The sequence below is a fragment of the Grampus griseus genome (genome assembly GCF_964374135.1).
Source record: "Grampus griseus genome assembly, chromosome: 12".
Lineage (NCBI taxonomy): Eukaryota > Metazoa > Chordata > Mammalia > Artiodactyla > Delphinidae > Grampus > Grampus griseus.
The window spans coordinates 19,716,227-19,737,494 of record NC_139006.1 but is presented as its reverse complement, the minus strand read 5'-3'; the positions used below and the strand labels follow the sequence as shown (position 1 = coordinate 19,737,494).

Genomic DNA, 21,268 nt, shown 5'->3' with positions numbered 1-21,268 from the left:
ATGTGCCATCGAGGCTGAGACCCCGCCACCCCCCTCAAGACCCCTGCTCTCCACCTCCTCTGCCTGGTGAGAATATGCAGTTACTCTTCCATTCTCAGAGTGACCTTGGAAGACTTTTTTTGAGTTTTTATGGTAGAGAACCCCCCAAAGTGTTTTTTTAACCAAACGTTTGCTTTGATGGCCCCACAGAGGAGGTCAAAGAGAGTCTGAATCACTCTATTTACTGCCCTTCGGACGGCTCCATTTTAATCACTTAGAGTCACGCAGGCCTGGGTTTGCCTCTGGCCTTCTTCTTAACTAACTAGCTGTGTGACCTGGGGCAATGATTTTGCCTCTTTGAACCTTAGTATCCTCTTCGGAAGATGGAGACAGTACTGCCATGCTCACGAAGCTACCCAGGGAAGAAGAGAGGGAAATCTGGTAAAGGACTCAGCACAGTGCCTGATAAACTTACCATGAGTGTTAGAGTAGCCATGCCCTCAATCCCTGGTAGCTATTGTTGGGGGACAGTGATGATAAACGCTCCCAAGAGTGGGTACCGCCTCCTAGCAGCCCAGCCCTCCACCGGGAATAAGAAGAAGCCAACCCCCAGATGCATCCCGGAGGCTCAAGCCAATAACGAGGACTCACAAACACAGTGGGGCAGGCGAGAGGTCCAGATGGGCGTGCCGGTTTCACGGCTGTAGCAGGTCAGGAGGGAGCTCCCTTCCAGCACGAAGCCCGTGTTGCAGGTGTACTGGATGGTGGTGCCCACCAGCAGCACGGGGTCCGAAATCAAGCGGGTCGAGTGGTCTACTTCCCCGGGATCGGTGCAGTACATAACTACACGAGATGAAACCAAACCAGGTGGGTGTTAGGGCCTGATGACCACTGGTTTGCCGAGAACTACAGAATGATCTAGAACATTTCCTCACTTAGTTCTTTCCCTGTCTGAAAGACACTGCATGCGGCTGGAAAACAGGCCAGGACAAAAGAGACTTGAATTTAATTTCACTTTTAGGAATTTGCCCAAAGAAACGTTTGCATCAGGGCCCAAAGACCCATATACAAGACTGCACACTGCACATAATAATATTATATTTGTAATGGTTAAAAAGCAATCCTTTAACATAAGAGGAGTTAAATATCATGCGGCAACCATTCCATGAAATCCTGACCAACCACTAATGAGAACAAAGAGCTCTTTCTCACTGCTTTCTTTGCAGTACTTAACTACAGGAAAATAAGCGCCCATTACATTCTTTCATTCGTTCACTCATTCATTTATTTGGTCTCACCGTGTCGCCTGTGGGATCTTAGTTCCCCGACCAGGGATCGAATCCCGGGCCCAGGGCAGTGAAAGCGCGGAGTACTAACCACCGGACGGCCAGGGAAGTCCTAAGTGTCCATTACTTTTAAGTTAAAAAGTCAATATAGATAAAAGGAAAATAATAAACCAATTAAAAAGGAATGAAGTATGGAAAAGAGAGAAACTGGGTTTTAAATTGACAACGGTAATGTAAATCTTACACTGTGACTCATGATACACTATTGTTAATATTTATGCAGAAAGGAAACGTCTTAAGACTAAATAAAACCTATTTCTCATTGTGCTGCAAAAATAAAAATAAAAAGGAATGAAGTAGATCACATGTGTGATATGAAAAGATGTCTATTTCTGAGTTGAAGAAAAAAGCTGTTGCAAGGCAGTTTCTAGCAATTGATGCCTATTATGGTAAAGTATCTGTCTCTGCAGCTATGTCTGTATGTGTAGCCATATATATCTCGACAATACACACACACACACACACATTTACGTACGTGTGTAACAGACACATACAAACATATGCAATTGGAATAAAACAGAATAAACTCCTGAGAGCAGATCGTAAGGGGTCCTCACCGTCTGCCTCATTATTTTGCCACCACTTGATTACCGTGTTTGTTACCGGCACAACTTTAAGATATAGTCATATATTTACATCTTTTACTGTCAAGAGTGGAGCTTAACCAATGAAAGGTGGCTATAACATCCAGGGACTTCTAGGTGGGACCCCATTGTTCTGGGAGGTTCTTCTGCTCTCATTTCACTAGAAGAGAAGCGCTTCGGTGGGTCTGTGTCTTGAACGCAGAGTGAGCGTGGCACCCAGCCTGGGAACATAAACACGCAGGCACACAACAGGCCCAATACACATTTATCTGCTCTACTTTGGGCCTTTTCTTGGCAAAAATTGAGGCATGGGAGGGGATCCCCCCATAGAGAGCTAGTTATGTCCCCTCCAAGCCTTTAAAAATGTTTAAAGAATAATAACGATGATGCAGATCGCACTGGTGGACTCGTGACGGATCTCTCCTAACTGCACAGCTCACGGTCCCTTTTTATTTTCTATCACAATCCACACACATGCACACAGCCCACATCCTGTTGCAGAACAAATCGATGTGTCTGTGTAGCCGGTTTTAGGGATCCTCAGCGAGTTCTTTCCTGTTTCCCACCGTTACAATTTTCCTTGATGTTGGAATGTTTGTGACAGGAATTGTATGTGGCCCCCCGTGCTCTCCTTCCCTGACAGCCTCCTTCTCTGCTGCACTTAATATTTCTTCTTGGGCAATTGGTGATTTAAGTCATGCTGAACAGATCTACCAAAGTATCATCAAGGATCCAAGGATTCCCAGGAAGAAGGTTGCAGACTAGAGCTTTATGTAGGAGGTGGGAAGCAAATGGATGAGGGGAGAGGCCAAATTTAGCTCCCCCCACCCCGATACTAAGACATCAGGGTAGAAACCATCAGAGGCACTTCCTGTCGCTACCCCTCTTCAAGACGCGAAACTCAGCTACCACTAGACACACTTGGCCTGCACTCAGGCCAGCACTTAGGGGAGCAGGCAGAAGGGACCAGGAGACTGGGCTGGACGCTGTCTGGATAAAGGCAGCTACCTACCAGTGTCTACTTCAATGTAAATGCAAGAGAAAGACCACTGAAGGTTTAGAAACAAGGAGACGTTTTCTTGTTTCTCTAGACACCTTCACTAAGGCATTGCCAGAAAATTCAAGCCACTTCTTTTAAAAAATTATCATCGATCAAACTATTTCCATTTTGGAACTGTTGAGAAAATAACACGTGCCTTAAAAAAAAAAAAAAGTTGGCTACCTACCATAGGGGTTTTGAACTGGGGCCCTAGGGCCAACTTAGATTTGTTTTGCTTGGCTTCTGCAGGTATTTTAACGACTTGAATTTGAATGATGTTTTTACACAGGCTACATATATTCCTGCTGACCACAGTCCACACCATTCCCTAATGTCTCACACCCAGCCTGCTTTACTTATTTCCATTATCTGCCAGGCTTTTGAAACCACCTGGGTCTGAGATCCTTGCCCTTGGGCTACAAAATGACATTGGTGAACAGCACCAGTGTGTTGGTGGAGTAGAAGAGAGGCCAGATTCTACACTGAATAGCTCCTCTGCATCCACGCAAAAAATACTCCATGGGAGGGATTTTCCATCCAATGACCTAGAGGAAAACAACAAGACTACTCTTACTTTTCTCACAAAATGGGGGATCGCTGCTCCAGCTGAGGTCCCACTGGCAGGTGAGGGTGTCGCTCCCCACGATGTCATAGCCGGGGTCACACTGGTAGGTGATTCTGGCTCCCCTCACGAGCTCCGTATGAGAAGTGGTTTTCCAACCATTCTGGATCTCGGGCAAATCTGAGCAGGAGTCGTTCCTTGACACCTCTTTAAAACAAAAACATCATCCTTAGATGGGGAGGTGGCCTTGTTGTTGGGGGTTCCTTTTATGAATGTCAGAGGAAAGAGAAAATAGAAGAAAAAGCCCCCAGAAGTAAGCAACACAACTTCTGAAATCCCTTAACCTGCAAGAACTCTTCCCTAGGGGGACTTTACAATGATTTCTGTTCATTTTGGATGTGGAACCTCCAGCCAAGCCATCAGAGGACTGCAGCCCCAGCTGGTATCTTGACTATAACCTCATGACAGGCCCCAAATCAGGACCGCCCAGTATTAACTCCTGAATTCCTGACTCACAGAAACTGTGAGACAGTACACGTTTATTGCTAATTTTGCGGGGCGTCATCTGTTATGTAGCAATAGGTTGCTACTACACTCAGCCTTATCCTAAGAATGTCCATAAGTCTATGGGTTTGATAGATTAGGCATATACATTTTTGTAATGCAGACTAAGATAAACACGTAACTATTAAGACAGAAATAATTATTGGCTGCATTCTTCCAATCACATTGCCTACCACCAGTGAACATTAACCACACTCCGGACAATCTACACACAGCTTACCGTCACAGAATCTTCCTCTGGGATAACTCTGTTTTCCTCCTGCAAACCTTCGTCCCTAAGGCAGCAATCCAAAGCCCACTACTATCACCCTCGCTTCCAAGTGCCCACTGCGCAGAGTCTGAGAAGAGGGCTAATTATGCCCTATAATTAATTTGCGGTTCTAATGTGCTTCTGGGGAAAGCAAAGTACCTCCATTGTCTGCAGGAAAGTCATTCTGAGAAACAAGCAATGGCTTTCCCAGGGATTTCATCATGATTTTATTTGGGGGAAGGAGATCTCCTGGGTGTCTGCAAGAAGAAGGGGAGCGGGAAATGGCTTCTAGAAGTGCTTGGTGGGGGACAGGAGCCTCTATTTTTAGGCCTTTGAAAAATCAGCCAAGCCCTGGATTTGGGACACAGCTGCAAATGTTCAAACTCTGGATGAAAGAGGAGAAATGGGGGCAAATACTTGCTATGTGGTCTGCCTTGTACCAGATGCTTTGGGACTGAGAAAGGTTTGCTTGTCTGACTTTTCAAGATGAGCCGGCATGGCTATACATTTCCACGGGCCCTCCCATCTCCTCCGTAGCATTCATCACATTTGTCATTTGTCATTGATTGGAGTTGACCTACAATATGGAACTTTTTATTATCCTGGGATTAGAGGAATAAACATACAAGTGACCAATATCTCTTTGAAAAACACTGCTTACTTACCTCTGCTTTTTAATTCCCTTCCCTCCCATGCACTTGACCACAGACAACAGCAAAACATAAGAAGCAGTGAGAAGAATGGGTCTTTGCTTCTGTCTGTGCAAAGGAGAATTATGGGAAGTCAGAACCATGTAAGCCCAGTGTTCCTATGGAAGGTTCTGACAGCAGCCAGAGCAGATAAGCCCGGCCACTTTCCAGAGCTGGGGTCAGGCCTTGAGATCAGTGTAGGAGCTTTAGTATTCTCTAGATGAGGGGCTTCCCTGGTGGTGCAGTGGTTAAGAATCCACCTGCCAATGCAGGGGACACGGGTTTGAGCCCGGGTCCAGGAAGATCCCACGTGCCGCAAAGCAATTAAGCCTGCGTGCCATAGCTACTGAGCTTGCGCTCTAGAGCCCACAAGCCACAACTACTGAAGCCCGTGTGCCTAGAGCCCGTGCTCCAGCACAAGAGAAGCCACCACAGTGAGAAGCCCGCGCACTGCAACAAAGAGTAGCCCCCGCTTGCCGCAACTAGAGAAAGCCCGTACGCAGCAACGAGGACCCAATGCAGCCAAAAAAGAAAAAACGGATTCTCTAGATGACAACAGAAACCCTTAACCCTTCCATCTGATCCCTCTACTGGATGGGAGTTGCATCTGTGTCTTGTTAAATCTAGACCCAGGGTAGCAAATACCTTTCCCATGCCCATGACAGACATCACTAATCAATCACGGCATTCTTTTCCACTGACTTCAGGCATGGCCTCCTCTGAAAACAACAAGGTCTTCAACCCAGGTAGTCATGGGCAATTGATTGACATCAACATTGACATACAAAGGCCCACTTTCCTTTTCTGTGAAATTAACCTGTGTTTCTTTAAGAGAAATAAGAAAAAAGTTGAGCTGTTCTCTCTTTTTGTGTTACCCATATTAGCCAGGCTGTGTACCCCTGGGAAGCACTCTCTGAAATCCTGTGCTCATCAGCATATGATCCTGATATTGTCTGTTAATGGGACTCTTCCATTTTCACTAACTGGCTCAAGGGCAGGGAGAGAATTCTATTCATTCCTGTATCCTGATGCCTAGGACAGGGCCTAGCATGAAAGTTTGTGAACCAAACTCTCTGGAAAATGGAGATAATGCGTTTGAAGATGAAATAAAATAATATATGTAAGAGTGTTTGCCAACTGCAAATTGTCACACGAATCTAAGTTTCAGCTTCAATTAACAAAAGCACCTCCTCTTCAAAATATTGCCAAACTGAACAATGGCCAGGCTTTCTGGTCAACCTTGGGCAGCCTTGGATAGAGTCGTATTTCTTCCATCAAGCTGAATGCAGTTTTGCAAGACTGACTCGGGCACCAGAGGAGACAAATGAGCAAAACTATGACCTCATCTTCCAGTAGGGAGGGAGGCGGGGAGGAAAGGTCTAAGGAGACAGACTGAAGCCAAGTCACCAGAAACTTTCCCTCCAAAGGCAGCTGACTCTGGAGGGCACGTCGCCTGGAGAGCCTCTGCCCAGGGCATCACCCAGTAAAGAACGCATGGAAAGTGGCAGCAGTAACACCCTGAAAATACCCAGTGTCGCCATCAAGGGTAAAAAGGCCCCTGAGTAACATAAAAAAAAAAAGATCAATACTTGTGATTGCTTCTCTGAGAGGTACCTGCAGAGCAGAGCGGGGATGGGAAGTGTCCACCAGCCGGAAATAAAAAAAGCAAGGGACTTATTTTCATATGCATGAGGCTCCTTGAGACAGCCAATGGTCAGGGAACTAGCTTGTATTCTGGAGGCAGTAGGAGATACAAAGAGAACACTTTGTATTAGCTAGAGATGGGCAAATCTTCAAGCCAAGGGGAAGAACCAAAGACACGGAATTGTGCTCAAGCCAGGGTCTTTGGTGGTGGCAGAGAGGCTTGGCAGGATCAGTCCTCCTTTCCCCGGTTCCCTCTTGGAAATCAAGATGTCAACCTCTTCCCTGGGGGGTGCAAGCAGGTCCCCTAACTGCTGGCTGAATCCTGCCCACTGAAACCCCCAGGAGGCAAGCACCCACCAACCTGGATGCTGAAAGAAGTCAGGGCTTCTCTACCTCTTTGCGTCTCCCAGGTTCTCTGCTATTGCCAAAAATATTGGGGGTAGAGAACCCTAAGAGCTGGGAGCCAGGAAGCCTGGGTGTGAGCCTCAGGTCCGCCCCTGATGATCAAGTCCCTCATCCTTGGTGGTCCAGGGCTTCTTGTGCTGTGATGAGACAGGCCTGGACCAGACACTCTGTAAGTTCAAGTCCCTTCCAGGGCTGGGATCAGTGGGACTTCACAGTGCTGCTGGCGAGGATAGCAGCTTGGACTAGGGTGGTGGACGTGGATAGATGGAGAAGAGTACTTGCATCTGAGATATATTGTGGCAGTAGAGTTGAGACGATGGACTGGATACAGGGGAAGCAGCCTGAGAAACCAGGAGAGTTGTGGTCCCGCCTCCTGGACTGGGCAGACAGCAGGAGCAGTGAGAGGTGGTGAGGGCAGGGAGGCAAAGAGGTCGCTCTGTTCTGTCCGTGATAAACTTGAGCTGCCAGTGGGACATGCAAGAGCGCGGTGAGCAGGGAGTTGGAGAGATCTGGAGTTCATGGGAGAGGTCAAGGCTGTAGGTACAAACTAGGGGTCAATGGAATACAGATAAAACCATGGGCCTGGATGACAGCACACAGATAGAAGGCAGGACAGGGTCCAGGATAGGACCCGCCAAGGTTTAGAGCTTGAGCAGAGGAGGGGGATGGAGCCAGGAATGAATAAGGGGGAGTTTCAGGGTGAGGAGGGAGGGGGGAAGGGTGTGGGTGGATGAAATAATTAAGAAGCGGGTACTGGATGCTCACGTGTGAACTCAGTTTGAACTTTATAGCAGGATTTTTTTTAAAGGTGATGGGAAGAGAAAAGGTTTGGAAGACACGTTGAGCAGCAAGAAAGAATCTAAAGTACGGGAGAAGAGTATGGAGGTTCCTTAAAACCGAAAAATAGAGCCATCATATGATCCAGCAATACCACTACTGGGCATATGCCTGGAGGAAACCATAATTCGAAAAGACACACGCACCCCAACGCCAATAGCAGCACTATTTACAACAGCCAAGATGTGGAAGCAACCTAAATGTCCATCAAGAGAGGAATGGATAAAGAAGATGTGGTACCTATATACAATGGAATATTACTCAGCCATGAAAAAGAATGAAATAATGCCATTTGCAGCAACATGGATGGACCTAGAGACTGTCATATGGAATGAAGTAAGTCAGACACAGAAAGACATATACCACGTGATGTTGCTTATATGTGGAATCTAAAAAAAGGGTACAAATGAACTTATCTACAAAACAGAAACAGAGTTACAGATGTAGAGAACAAACTTATGGTTACCGGGGGGGGAGCGGGGAAGGGATAAATTGGAGATTGGGATTGACATATACACACTACTATATATAAATTTGATAACTAATAAGGACCTACTATATATCACAGGGAATTTTACTCAGTACTCTGTAATGGCCTATATGGGAAAGGAATCTAAAAAAGAGTGGATATATGTATATGTGTAACTAATTCACTTTGCTGTACACCTGAAACTAACATAACATTGTAAATCAACTATACTCCAATAAAAATTAAAAAAAATAAAGTATGGGAGGTAGGAGAGAAAGGGCTGTCTTGGTTGGATGGGGCTGCAGGAGAAGAAGAGTCCTTAGGGGAGAGCCAAGCTTCAGTTCAGGCAAGATGGCATAGGTAATGCTTTGAGAAGTTGCAAATATGGAAGAGTGTGTTGATGATATAAAGTCACAGCTGACTGCAAATGAAAAATGATGAGTCTTAAAGTTATGAGATGTTATCTCCTAAGTCCTGATATCAACCCTGTGGAGGAGGTATCACTATTTCCATTTTACAGATGACAAAAAAGAGGCTCGGAGAGGTTAAGTGACTTGCCCAAGGTCACCCAGTCATCAATGATAATCCTAAGATTTGAACCCTTGTCCTTCCGGCTAGAGAGACCAACCTCTTAAAAAAAACGACGTATATTTACCATGTCAATATATTAAAAAACTCATGTAGCACAACCCTCCCCAAAAGACAAATCTAGAAGAAATTGTCTTAACTTGCACCTAAACCCAAGGAGAAAAAGTGACTGGCTAGAATACTTACCTATGTAGTTCATGATGAATCCCTGGCCCTTCCCAAAGATAAGCCCGGCAGGGTCTGAGTGGAACTGGATGGTTAGGTCCGGCGTGGACGAGTACAGCTTCTGGGGTCCGCTGTTTCCAAGGTACTGCCCCAAGATGTGGGGCATGACCTCATCACCGTCGTAGATGGTCAGGATGTCGCTGTTGCTTAGGTTCAGGCTTGGGGGGCAGAGAGAAGAGGAGGGGTTTTGTGAAGCCAAGTTAACAGGCATTCAACAAGCCTTTGATTTCTTTTTTCAAGCAACACTCATTTTCTTGAGATATACTATGCGTCAGATCCCAAGCTAGGAACTGGGGGTGAGGAAGGCATCGACTGAACCTGTGAACAGGATGTGCTGATCCTTCTAAAAGCATCGCACACAGATCTGTGGATGGATTGGGCCTTTGAAGACTCATTCATGAAACGACCTTCCCAGCATGGAGCTCACTGCAGAGTCAAGTGCTGCATTGTCTGTAGAATTGCCTTCAATACCCCTGTCATTAACAACTTTTTTTCCTGGGTGAAACTAAGTGCTGGGCATTGAGCCACCTGCTGGGGGTGTGACATGGGTCTTCCATTTTTCTGTGACGCAGAGCAAGCTGACTGCTTGCTAATGATAAGTTGCATTCTTATACAAGGTGAAATGATCCTTCCACTTATGTTGGCAAATTCCTCAAAATCAACCAGCTAATCTATTATGTTTAGGGGACGGAACAGAGAATGGGATGGAGCACTTATTCATGAAATATGCTCCAACCTGCCACCACTATTCATAGCATCACAGGATGACACATTTTTAAAGACCCAAACACAACAGAGTACCTTGACACTAAATATTTGGACAGCGATGGACAGTTAATAATCCATAAGTCACTTCAGTACGGCAAAGAAACCTGTGCTATGTTAGGTGTGCTGGATAAAATTGATCTGTGATTGTAGGAACGCCAGACAGTTCAACTTCGGCTGCATCAATCATGGACAGATATTAACTTACGCCTCTTTCCTTCCTTTCTCCTTCTCCGCTTCTCTCTTTCTTCCCTTTTTCTCTTATGTCTTTCTCCTTTACTTGTATCCCCTCCCTAATATTTCCAAGCACCTACTATGTGCCAGGCACCGTGCTGTGCTCAGAGGACACAAGGAGTCACAGAGCAGAGGTCTGTTTAGACGAGAAAGCCAGGGATTGTGGTAGGAGTTACAGTCAAGGTAGGTGCAGAGAAGTGTGTCTAACTCAGATGGGGGTTTTCAGAGAGGCCTCCCTGGAGGAAGTGATCCTCAAGAAAGAGAAGGGAACCACTAGGCAGATAAACAGGAGGTGGGGGGGAGAGGGCAGTGCCTGAGGCAGAGAAGAAGGAAGAGGGGTCATAACTCCTGAAGGAACTTGCCTGGTGGTCAGTGTGCCTGGCTCTGGGTATAGACATGGAAGCAGGAGTCAGAAGGGTTTAGAGAGACAAGTTTAGGTCACTTGGATGTCATCTTACTGGGGATGGGAGACAGTAAAGGATTTTAAACAGGAGCATCCTGACTGAGCAATTCACTGCCAGAGGAGAGGCGTCCCCACCTCCCACACCCCCGCTTCATCCACTGCCCAAGGGCGGTGTTTGCTGCCACTCCAGGAGCAGGGAGGAGATGTGGAAACCACCCATGTTGTTGGTGCTTCAAGTAGTAAGAACAAAGCAACAGAAACACAAGGCACACTGCTGAAGGTCTCTTTCCAGAGGGCAGGGGACATATTTTATCTACCATAATTCCTCATGTCAAGTTGTCCCAACAGGTGGCTTAGGGAGATTCCAACTGTCCCCATAACCTCCATCAGCTTCCCCGGCACCACCCCCAAACATCCTCTCCTAACAAAAGCTGTGCGCTTGCTTTGCACACAGGGCTTCCAGACTAAGCTCCGAGACTCCACCTACTCCCCGCCAGTTTACAACCAGGCGACAGCCGCTAAAGCCCTATTACATTGACATTCTGGAGTCGCCACCTTCTCTTGCACACAGTAGGTGCTCAATAAATGCTATGCTATGAAAGAGTCTGCTGGAGACCCTATTTGACAACAGAAATAGTAGGGTTGATGTCAGCTTTTGAACTATGGAAGAGCCTCTTAACTCCAGTACCATGAAAACATCAATAGCTCATGAAAGTGCTGGATTAGGCTAGTGCGAAACGTGGTAGATGGCAGATATATTCCATAAGCCAACTTCACAGCCGATCCGCTGGTAACAGTGGGTTGCAGACAGTGTACAACTTGGCTTTATTCTATCATTCATTTCAATGATCTCAATGCAGTAGAAGCATCTTCAAGGGTGCAAACAGCTTTCATGTGAAAACCCTAGCACAACTCTCCGTTCTTTCTAAAACAGGAAGGAGCACACAGCCTTGGAAATCAGAAAGCTCTGGTTTCATTCTTGGTTCGACACTTTCATGGAGGGCATGTGTTTTCTCTGAAGTTCCTTGTCTGCGAATAGGGCTTAATATTTCCAGTCTATGTCATGGGCTTTCAGAGTGAGGTAAGGCAGGCAGAAGATCTGGGATGAGACTCTAGGTTCACTGGTAGCACCTGAACAAGTCTGGTCAGGTCATTTGAATGTTATGTCATGTTGTAATGTTACTATGAGCATCATCACCACCACCACCATCATCATCACTATCACTGTCACCACCACCGTCACCACCGCCATCACCATCATTCTCTTTGGATTGCCATTTACACCAAATGACATCAGACGGCTTATGTCTGTGATTCTCAGCTAGAGGTGGTTTTGCCCCTTGGAGACAGTTGGCAATGTCTAGAGACATGGTTGTCCCGGGGGGGCGGGGGAGGTATGCCACTGGTGAGTCCATGTCAGGGAGACTGTTAAAACATCCTACAATGCACAAGATAGCCTTCTCCCAAATAAAGAATTTGGACCACGATTATCTGGTCCAAAATGTCAACAGTGCTAAGGCTGAGAAACCCTTATTTATGGGAATGCATTTTGTAAACTGTGTGCAACAAACTATTAAATGCAACTTCTCCTGTCATCCTGGAATTTCAAAGTCCCCTAAGCTAAGAATAAGCCAACAGGGACTAAGCATTCCTACTTTCTAAAGGGATAGACGTGGCCGTTGTTTAAGGCTGGGTTCTCGGGACTTCCCTGGTGGCACAGTGGTTAAGAATCCACTTGCCAATGCAAGGGACACGGGTCTGAACCCTGGTCCGGGAAGATCCCACATGCCGCGGAGCAACTAAGCCCGTGCGCCACAACTACAGAGCCTGCGCTCTAGAGCCCACGTGCCACAACTACTGAAGCCCGTGCGCCTAAAGCCCATGCTCCACAACAAGAGAAGCCACTGCAATGAGAAGCCCGTGCACCGTAAGAAGAGTAGCCCCCGCTCGCCTCAACTAGAGAAAGCCTGTGCACAGGAACGAAGACCCAATGTAGCCAAAAATAAATAAATTTATTAAAAAAAAAAAAAAAAGACTGGGTTCTCCAGAAGCTGAGCCTGAGCAAAGATGTGAGTGTCTCTTGGAGTCTGGCTTATCTGGGAGGCCACCCCAAGCAGCACTGGTGGGGAAGTGACACAGAAGGAAGGGAATGAGCCAGTGCATGGTGCGTAGATGGGCAAGTTCCACTGTGGGCAGTGGGCTCAGTCCTGCAGGAACTGTGAGACATGGTGCAGACACACCTTGGGGGAGAGGGAGCTGGGGTATTTATCTTCCGGCTCCCATCCCTCATTGGCTGAGGACTGCTACTGGGGTACTAAATCTCCAGCACTTCTGACTTGCCCACGTGGTACCAGAGAGAGCCTTCAGGTGAAGAGGGCTGCAGTAGGAAGCCACCCTGAGTACACAGTGGCAAGGGCTACAGGGCTTGCATAAGGCACCAGTGGCATCTGCTACCACCATCTATGCAGCTCTTTCAATCTGAGCCCTTCACCCACTTCTAGCTTAATGAAGGCAAGGAATTCACTGGGCGATCGAAGAGGCTTGCAGGAAAGGCTGCCTTAAGGGGCAGGTCACTGTGGGAGGGAACCAAGGGGAGGGGAGACGGTGTACACCCTCATCTGGTGAAGAGGGCTTCGAAGACACTCTTGGTGGCTTGACAGTGACTGCATTTGATGTTCACCAAGAAAAGAGGAATGAGAAAAATTAGCCTGGAGCTGCCCGCCTACCTGGGGGCAGAGCAAAGGGAGAAAGGGGGGTGCTGGGAGTGAGCTACCCATCACTGATGAGAATGGGGATGTTTCCTAGGTCTAGATGTGAACCCTAATGAAGGCAGCCACTGTGCATCTCCTTAAAAATGGTCCCACTCTGAAAGGGTGATGGAATCCAGCAGAGGCGAAGGTCAAGTGCATCCAGGCTCTGCCCATATCAAGCATGCCCCGTAAGAGAGAGGAAAAAAAAAAATCAGCATTCTACATTTTCCATAATATAACAGTGCAGTGACATTAGACTGTCCTGTGAGAAAGAAGCAGCGCACAAGGCCCTCTCTCATTGCAGAATTCCCAGCCCAAGAAGCCCTGCTGAGGGAGGGGCGAGCTTTCGAAAACGAATAATGTTTAGAGCTGTATGATTAGCAGACTGAACTACACTTCTTAAAGACCCATGAAAACAAAACTTTCAGCCTGAGAAGCAAAAAAAAAAAAAAAAAAAAAAAAAAGGAGAAGGTACAGGAAGGGCAGTGGGAGAAAGAGTAAAGTTACTCTCTCCTGTATCCTTCTGGGTCCATCTTTTTGAGAGGCTGGTTCCCATGATATATACAAATGCTGATACTTCATTTTCTGTCCTGATCCAAAGAGGAGCCTGCGTTTTTGCTGGTCCATCCAGCTGTGTTTGATATACTGAGTACAACCAGGGTCCCTGCCGCTGGGCCATCCTCAGCAGCTGAGAGGAAAATGCAGAGACTTATTAAGGCAGAGAGACTGGCCAAAGGGCAGAGCAGGGTTTTTTGCCGAGGAGGGAAGAGAGATGTCAGCCAGATACAATCTGAGGAGGCGCCAAGAAATCAGGGTGTCAGTTTTACTCCAGAACTAATGGGAAATGGAGTGGTTCCGGCAGGCAGGTGGGTTTGATCTGACTGGCATTGGGTGGAGCAGGTCCCCCACAGGGAGAATTCCACAGGAAGACAGAGCTCCCCAAGGCCAGCCCCTGCATGTGCCAGCCCCTCTTAACTGCCAGAGGGAAAGGCTTTCCTTGGGCACAGGGTCTTGAGCTCCTGCCAGAAGACCTCAGCCTCTGTGTCTCCTCCTACACCACGAGCCACCCCTTTTCCCTTGGTCTCTGCCATAGGCTTTTCTCCATCTTTCAGCTGGATTGTGGGGCAGGACCTCACGGCTTACTACCTCCATCCTTCCCTGGTCCCAATGCCTCTCCCATCAGCACTCAGGGAAATCCTTCCGAAACACAAAGCTGGACCCTTCACTTGACAGTTCAACAGATGAGCAAACATGGTCTATTCATACCATGGAGTCTTATTCAGCCGTGAAAAGGAATGAAGTACTGACACACGCTACAACACGGATGAGCCTTACAAAAGAGAAAGTTTAAAGCAGGCTACATGTTGTGTGATTCCATTTATAAGAAATATCCAGAAGAGGTAAATCCACAGAAACACAAAGCAACTTGGTGATCGCCAAGGGCTAGGGAGACAGGCGAGGAGGATGGAGTGGGACTGCTTAATAGATACGGGTTTGTTTCGGGGATGATGAACATGTGGTAGTTACACAGCATTGTGAATGCACTAAATACCGCTGCATTGTATATGATAAAACGGTTCACAACGTGTTATGTGAATTTCATCTCAATGGAAAAAAAAAGCTACCTTACCTTAGGTAAAGTACACGTTTTTGATCCCAGTGTCAAGGCTGTATCTATGTTTTCATCCCCTCCCCTCCTCACAGCCTCATCTCTCCAACCCAATATTCCAACCCAAATATTTTACCCTCCAGCCAGACTGAATTACTTGTCAATCTCGCCAAAGAATGTGGCCCTTGCCCACCTCTGGGGCTTTCGACATGCTGTTCCCTGGACCCTGTATCCTTCCTTAGCCTTCCCTCTCTAAACCTGGGTAACCCCTCCCATCTTTTACTCTCAGTCTTTCAAGATTCGCTCACGCGTAGAGCTCCCCCCTTCCCCCTTGAGTCTGGACTGGGAGCCCCTCCGTGCTCACCCCTCATACAGAGCTCAGCACTCGTGCCCCAGTGGTCTGGCATGTCTGCATGAGACCAGAGGCTCCCTGAGGCTGGGGAGCACGTGTGCCTGCTTACAGCTGTGTCCCCAGCTCTTGGCACAGCACTGAGTGTGTGCTGGGTGAATCGGCAGCAGCCCAGAGCGGTTGTCCGGGTCTCAGCCTCAGCTCCCACACAAGGCGGACTGCGGCTCTGATCCCGTCTCTGCCGGGGACCCTGACCCCAAATGGATTCTTACCTGTACCAGCCTTGGGAGTGGGACTTCTCTGGCCCTGGCTGCTTTTAGGACGTGCTCCCAGAGGTTAATTTGAAAGCCCTAAGTGATGGGAGCTGCCCCCAATGATTTCTGCCCCACCTGCCTCCTGGACCCCTGTTGCCCACACCCTCCATTCTTCTTAGATATGCAGGTCACCAGAATCAAGCCTGATACCACGACGCCCCTACATGCCTGATAAGCCACTTCAATGTCAACCCATGACCTTGACCAGCTGGGTTCTAGTTTCCTCCCCTCCCCCACCTTGACCCTGCTCCAGGCACATCCCGAGACCTATCCAGTGCCTGAGCAAGCATTTGTGGGCACGCCATCCACCGCTTCCGCTTCTGAACTCCTCTTTCAACTCTGCCCTGTATCAGAGCTGTAAAAACACCGGTCCCATGGGTGTTTGGGGACAAAAGGTCTACCAAGACTTCATGTAGCTTTTGAACAACAACACTGCCTACTGAGTATTAAGCACTCAAACAACAATAACCCCGCAAGCTAAGACTTACAACCATCCCCGTGTTACAGATAAGGAAACTGAGGCTCAGCCAGGAGAAGCCACCTGTCCAAGGTCACGTAGGAATCAGATTCAGGACTCAAACCTAAGCCTGCCAAGCCAACGCCTGAGATAGGAACCACTATTTCATACGATGTCCCATGAAAGCCACAGACACATGTGTCCGAAAAGTGTACCCAGACAAGGACCTACTTATAGCACAGGGAACTATACTCAGTATTTTGTAATAACCTAAAAGGGAAAAGAATCTGAAAAAAAAATACAACTGAATCAATCGCTGTTCACCTGAAACGAATACAACATTGTAAATCAACTATACTTCAATTAAAAAAAAAGTGTGCCCAGGTTCAGTCTTACCTCAGAAAATGCAAATTTAAAATTACAAATAAAGCCTGCAGGATGAGGAAGCCCTGTTTCACTGCCACCCTGTATCCTTTTGTTCTCATAATGTCATACATAAAGTTCATTTGAATAACGAAAATAAAAACAAAAATAAACAAATGGAACCTAATTAAACTTAAAAGCTTTTGCACAGCAAAGGAAACCATAAATAAGACGAAAAGACAACCCTCAGAATGGGAGAAAGTATTTGCAAATGAAGCAATGGAAAAAAGGATTAATCTCCAAAATATACAGGCAGCTCATGGAGCTCCACATCAAAACAACGAACAACCCAATTAAAAAATGGGTGGAAGATCTAAATAGACATTTCACCAAAGAAGACATACAGATGGCCAAGAGGCACATGAAAAGCTGCTCAACATCGCTAATTATTAGAGAAATGCAGATCAAAACTACAATAAGGTATCACCTCACACCAGTCAGAATGGCCATCATCAAAAAAATCTACAAACAATAATGCTGGAGAGGGTGTGCAGAAAAGGGAACCCTCTTGCACTGTTGGTGGGAATGTAAATTGATACAGCCACTATGGAGAACAGTATGGAGGTTCCTTAAAAAACTAAAAATGGAACTACCATATCACCCAGTAATCCCACTTCTGGGCATATACCCTGAGAAAACCATAATTCAAAAGGACACATGTACCCCACTGTTCAGTGCAGCACTACTTACAATAGCCAGGACACAGAAACAACCTAAATGTCCAATGATAGATGAATGAATAAAGAAGATGTGGTACATATATACAGTGGAATATTACTCAGCCATAAAAAGGAATGAAACTGGGTCATCTGCAGAGATGTAGACGGACCTAGAGTCTGTCATACAGAGTGAAGTAAGCCAGAAAGAGAAAAACAAATACTGTATATTAACACATATATGTGGAATCTAGAAAAATGGTACAGGTGAACCTATTTGTAGGTCAGGAATAGAGACGTAGACACAGAGAAAGACATGTGGATACGGGGGGAAGGGGAGGGTGGGACGAACTGGGAGATTAGGTTTGACATAAATACACTACCATGTGTAAAATAGTTAGCTAGTGGGAACCTGCTGTATAGCACAGGGAGCCCAGTTCAGGGCTCTGTGATGACCTGGATGGGTGGTGTGGGAGGGAGGTCCAAGAGGGAGGGGATATAGGTATTTTACATATATATATATATATATATATATAATATATACATAGCTGATTCGCTTCATTGTACAGCAGAAAATAACACAATATTGTAAAGCAATTTTACTCCAATAGACATTTTTTTTGGTCTCCTAAACATTTTACATTTCTCGGTAACAATTTATTTCATTTTGTTGCCAATCACACACGACAGAGAATGTGATAAAATCAGCATTAAACTGGTTGCTTAGTCTGGGTGGCTTTATTTTAGTGGAATGAGATTTCTGTTATGGCTTTGGAAATATTTTAAAAGAGTCTGGGAAGGATGCTTAAGAAACTGGTATAGCGCTTGCCTTGAGGGAGGGGCTGTTTGCTGGGGAAGGGTGGGAACGGCTTTCACAGTAGACCCTCTCGTACCTTTGGGTTTTGAATCATGTGAATGTTGTACCTTTTCAAAAGGGATAAAAACAGCCCGAGGGACGCTCATTATGGCTTTCACTAGGGTCTAGAGAGCCAAAGAGGTGACGATGGAAGGCAAATTTGAACCTGACACACATCAGCAAGTGTATCTTCTCTTGGCCAGCAGAAGGCAGTGTGCACCTAAGCAAGGCATATGCGGCCGCTGCTCTGCAGGGCGCCCCTGCCTTCCCATCCTTACCCCAGCCAACCAGGACCCTGGAAGCGGGGAGAAGGTGGTAGGTGAGCTGCAGTTAATATTCCACAGAAGGTGTCGAAAGAAATGATGAGCACCTTGCTTTTCTTTATTCCCCTCCCAACAAACATCTGACCCTTGCTTAGATATCTTGCCTTTCAAAGTCTTTCCTGAGTAGCATTCATAAGACGATTGTAGGTAGACAAACAAATTTGGAAATGTCTAATGGTTATGCATTTATTTAAATGTGAATTAGAAAAATATATAAATATATGGTTTGCACATCCAACTTCTAATTTCACGGACATTATTTTGTTTAGAGGAAGCCAAGAGAAAAATGCAAGCCAATTTGAAGGGGAAAATAAAAAGCAGCTGGTAGTAGAATTGGACTGTGGAAATGGCAAAAATTAGCCCACAGAATACAGCTCAGTTTCTCAGCCTTCCAAGACTTCCATGAGCTCCACAGATGGGCCCCAGCCCACCTCTGCTGTCTCAAACATCTCTGGATACCAGATCCTTTGTAGCCCCTAGACCTGCCTTAGCCAGGCTGGTCCCCTGTATCTGAATGCCTCTCCTCTCCTCTCCTCTCCTCTCTGCTTGACATCATTTTATAGGTCCTTCTGTGCTCCTTACACCCTCCTGTATTTATGGCCGTATAATAACTAGCCAAGGCTTCACAAGGCTTCCTTGGTGCCAGGAGCTGTTCCCAGCACTCCAGATGACCATTTCGCTTTATCCTGAGACAAACACTCTAAGGACTACTGTCCTCACCTGTTTCACAGATAAGCAAACTGAGCTACCCAGAGGTAGAGAAGCACACTGAAGCTCAAACAGCTGGTCATACAGGAGAGCCAGAGTCTAAACCCACGTAGCTGGAAGGCAAGACCCCAGCTCTGAACCACAGGACTCTACCTGCCCAGGTCAGCGCCCGTGTCAGCTCCCATGTCGGGCTGCAAGCTCCCTGCAGGCACATGCCCTGTATCCCTGGAGCCCAGCAGGGCTTGGCACAGGTGAAATAGATGTCATTTACACGGATGAATTATGGTGAATTTATCTGTTTTTTCCAGGTGAGCAAACTGAGGGGTTCAATGACTTTCCCAAGAAAACACCATCTTGCAGTCAAGGCAGGACCTCCGCGGGACGGCAGAGATGGGTGATTAAATACACCGGATTTAAATAAGGGACAGGAGAGAAGCAGAAGCCATAAATGCAGTTGTAAGTGCAACAAAACTTTTATAAAACACTTATATTTTTTCTGAAGGCCTTAAAGAAAGACCTGTTTAGAATTGCTTTGTATTCATTTTCTCATCACATCCCCTCAGCCACATGGTGAGGTGGTCCAAGAAAATGTCCTAATCCCATTTCACAGATGAGTAAACTCACGCCAGGAAGGCCCATGTCCCAAGGCCTCTGCGCCTGCACGAAGCCGCACAGCCAGCACCAGGTGCTTCACCGCACTGTGGAATTGCTGAGGGGCCCTTTGGCCCAGTGCTAATTTGGTTTCAATTTAATTTGATAAAATGGCAGGTGGGACAAGAAACCATGTCACCTCCAAGGAGCACAGAGAAAACCAATCTCTTTGGCTCCCCAAAAGGACCCGTTAAAGCGTAAAAAATGAACAGTTCCTCTCTGTCCTTCCCTATGTCTTTTCCTTCCTTCCTCTCTTCTTTCTCCTCCAGATACTCCCCAAGCGCTTGTCTGTGCCGGGCTCAGACCCAGCCCTCGCCCAGTCCTGGCTGCACATAAGAATCTCTGGGGAGATTTAAAAACTCGCAGTGAGGTCCAGGCTGGACCCCAGGCCAACTGGACCCTCAGCATCTCTGGGGGTGGGTCCTGTGCATCAGTGTTGCTGAAATTCCCGAGGAGGTTGTGCCGGCTGCCAGGACTGAAAGCCACTGCCCTGGAAGCTTCAGTGTGGATGAGACCTCACCTCTGTTCTGCCTTTCTTTCCTCCTTTTCCTCCACCTTTTCCCCCCTCCTCGACCAACTCCCCCAAAGAGAAAGAGAAGAAAGAGATCCCCTCACCAGATGTGCCTTTCCTCTGGGACCACCTCACGGGCTGAGCTGCCACATCCCTGGACTGAGCCATCTAAGAATGCGGTGGGCAAAACTTCAGCAAGGTCAACAAGGCATTTCCCACCCAGCACTGCAGACCAGGGGCAAACCCAACAACACTTTTCAGTTGCTTTGCTGAGAAAGCAGAAAGAAATCAGTCCTCAATCACCCTGGTGTTTTTGCTCCATCTTGAGAGGCAGTGCTAAGAGAATGGACTCTGGGTTCAAATCCTAAGTGTGCTGGTTTCTAGCTGGGCGACCTTGAGAAAGTGACTTAACTTCTCTGATCCTCAATGTCCTCACCTGTAAAATGGGGATAATATTTTTGAAAGCGGCAACTAACATAATTAGTGCCAGGAATTCAATTAACATAGCATTGTTTGTCTTTGAAAAAATATATTTCCAATGAACTATACAGCCTGCTCAGGGCAGAGAAGGTGTGGTATCAGGAGATCTCACTGAGGGCTCCTCCTCCACCCCCCCAGCGCTTCTCTGCTCTGTGACTATGAACAAGTCGCTTGCCCAGCCTGGGCCTCAGTTTCCCCAGATGAAAATCTCAGAATCCATGAGTTGTAAAATATATATATATATATATATATAAATATAAACAGTGGCTACAGTTTCCTTCTACTCAGAAGGTTGGACTCCCTACCCCCTCCTTCGATAGTAGTTAAGGGACGGATTTGGGAATTCAAGGATTCAGACACAGGCTGGTGAAGCTTGGGTTTCTCAGACCCAAGGGTGGCCCTTCCCTGACTTTCCTCTGTGGAGATGCCCACATCTCTCCCTCTTTTTGGATATGAGTTTCCCCAAATTTATAAAATTAGTGGGTGGGACCAGAGGCCTTCTTCATTTCAGAACCTCTAAGTCAGGGTGAAAGAGCTGAACTTGAGAGAGTATAATTAAAGCATAAGTAAATTACAGCTTAATTAAGGGTAGATTGGG

At 46.7% G+C, this 21,268-nt stretch overlaps 1 protein-coding gene across 1 annotated transcript in view; it reads right to left on the bottom strand.

The window, feature by feature from the left end:
* SEZ6L (seizure related 6 homolog like) overlaps positions 1–21,268 on the bottom strand; it is a gene marked incomplete at both ends in the record, with an annotated part of 195,154 nt that overhangs the window by 26,085 nt on the left and 147,801 nt on the right. The window contains 3 exons of the mRNA XM_082668040.1: positions 631–822; positions 3,523–3,717; positions 9,143–9,339. Of these exons, the coding sequence (XP_082524166.1) occupies positions 631–822; positions 3,523–3,717; positions 9,143–9,339 (584 nt within the window). The remainder of the gene's footprint in view (positions 1–630; positions 823–3,522; positions 3,718–9,142; positions 9,340–21,268) is intronic.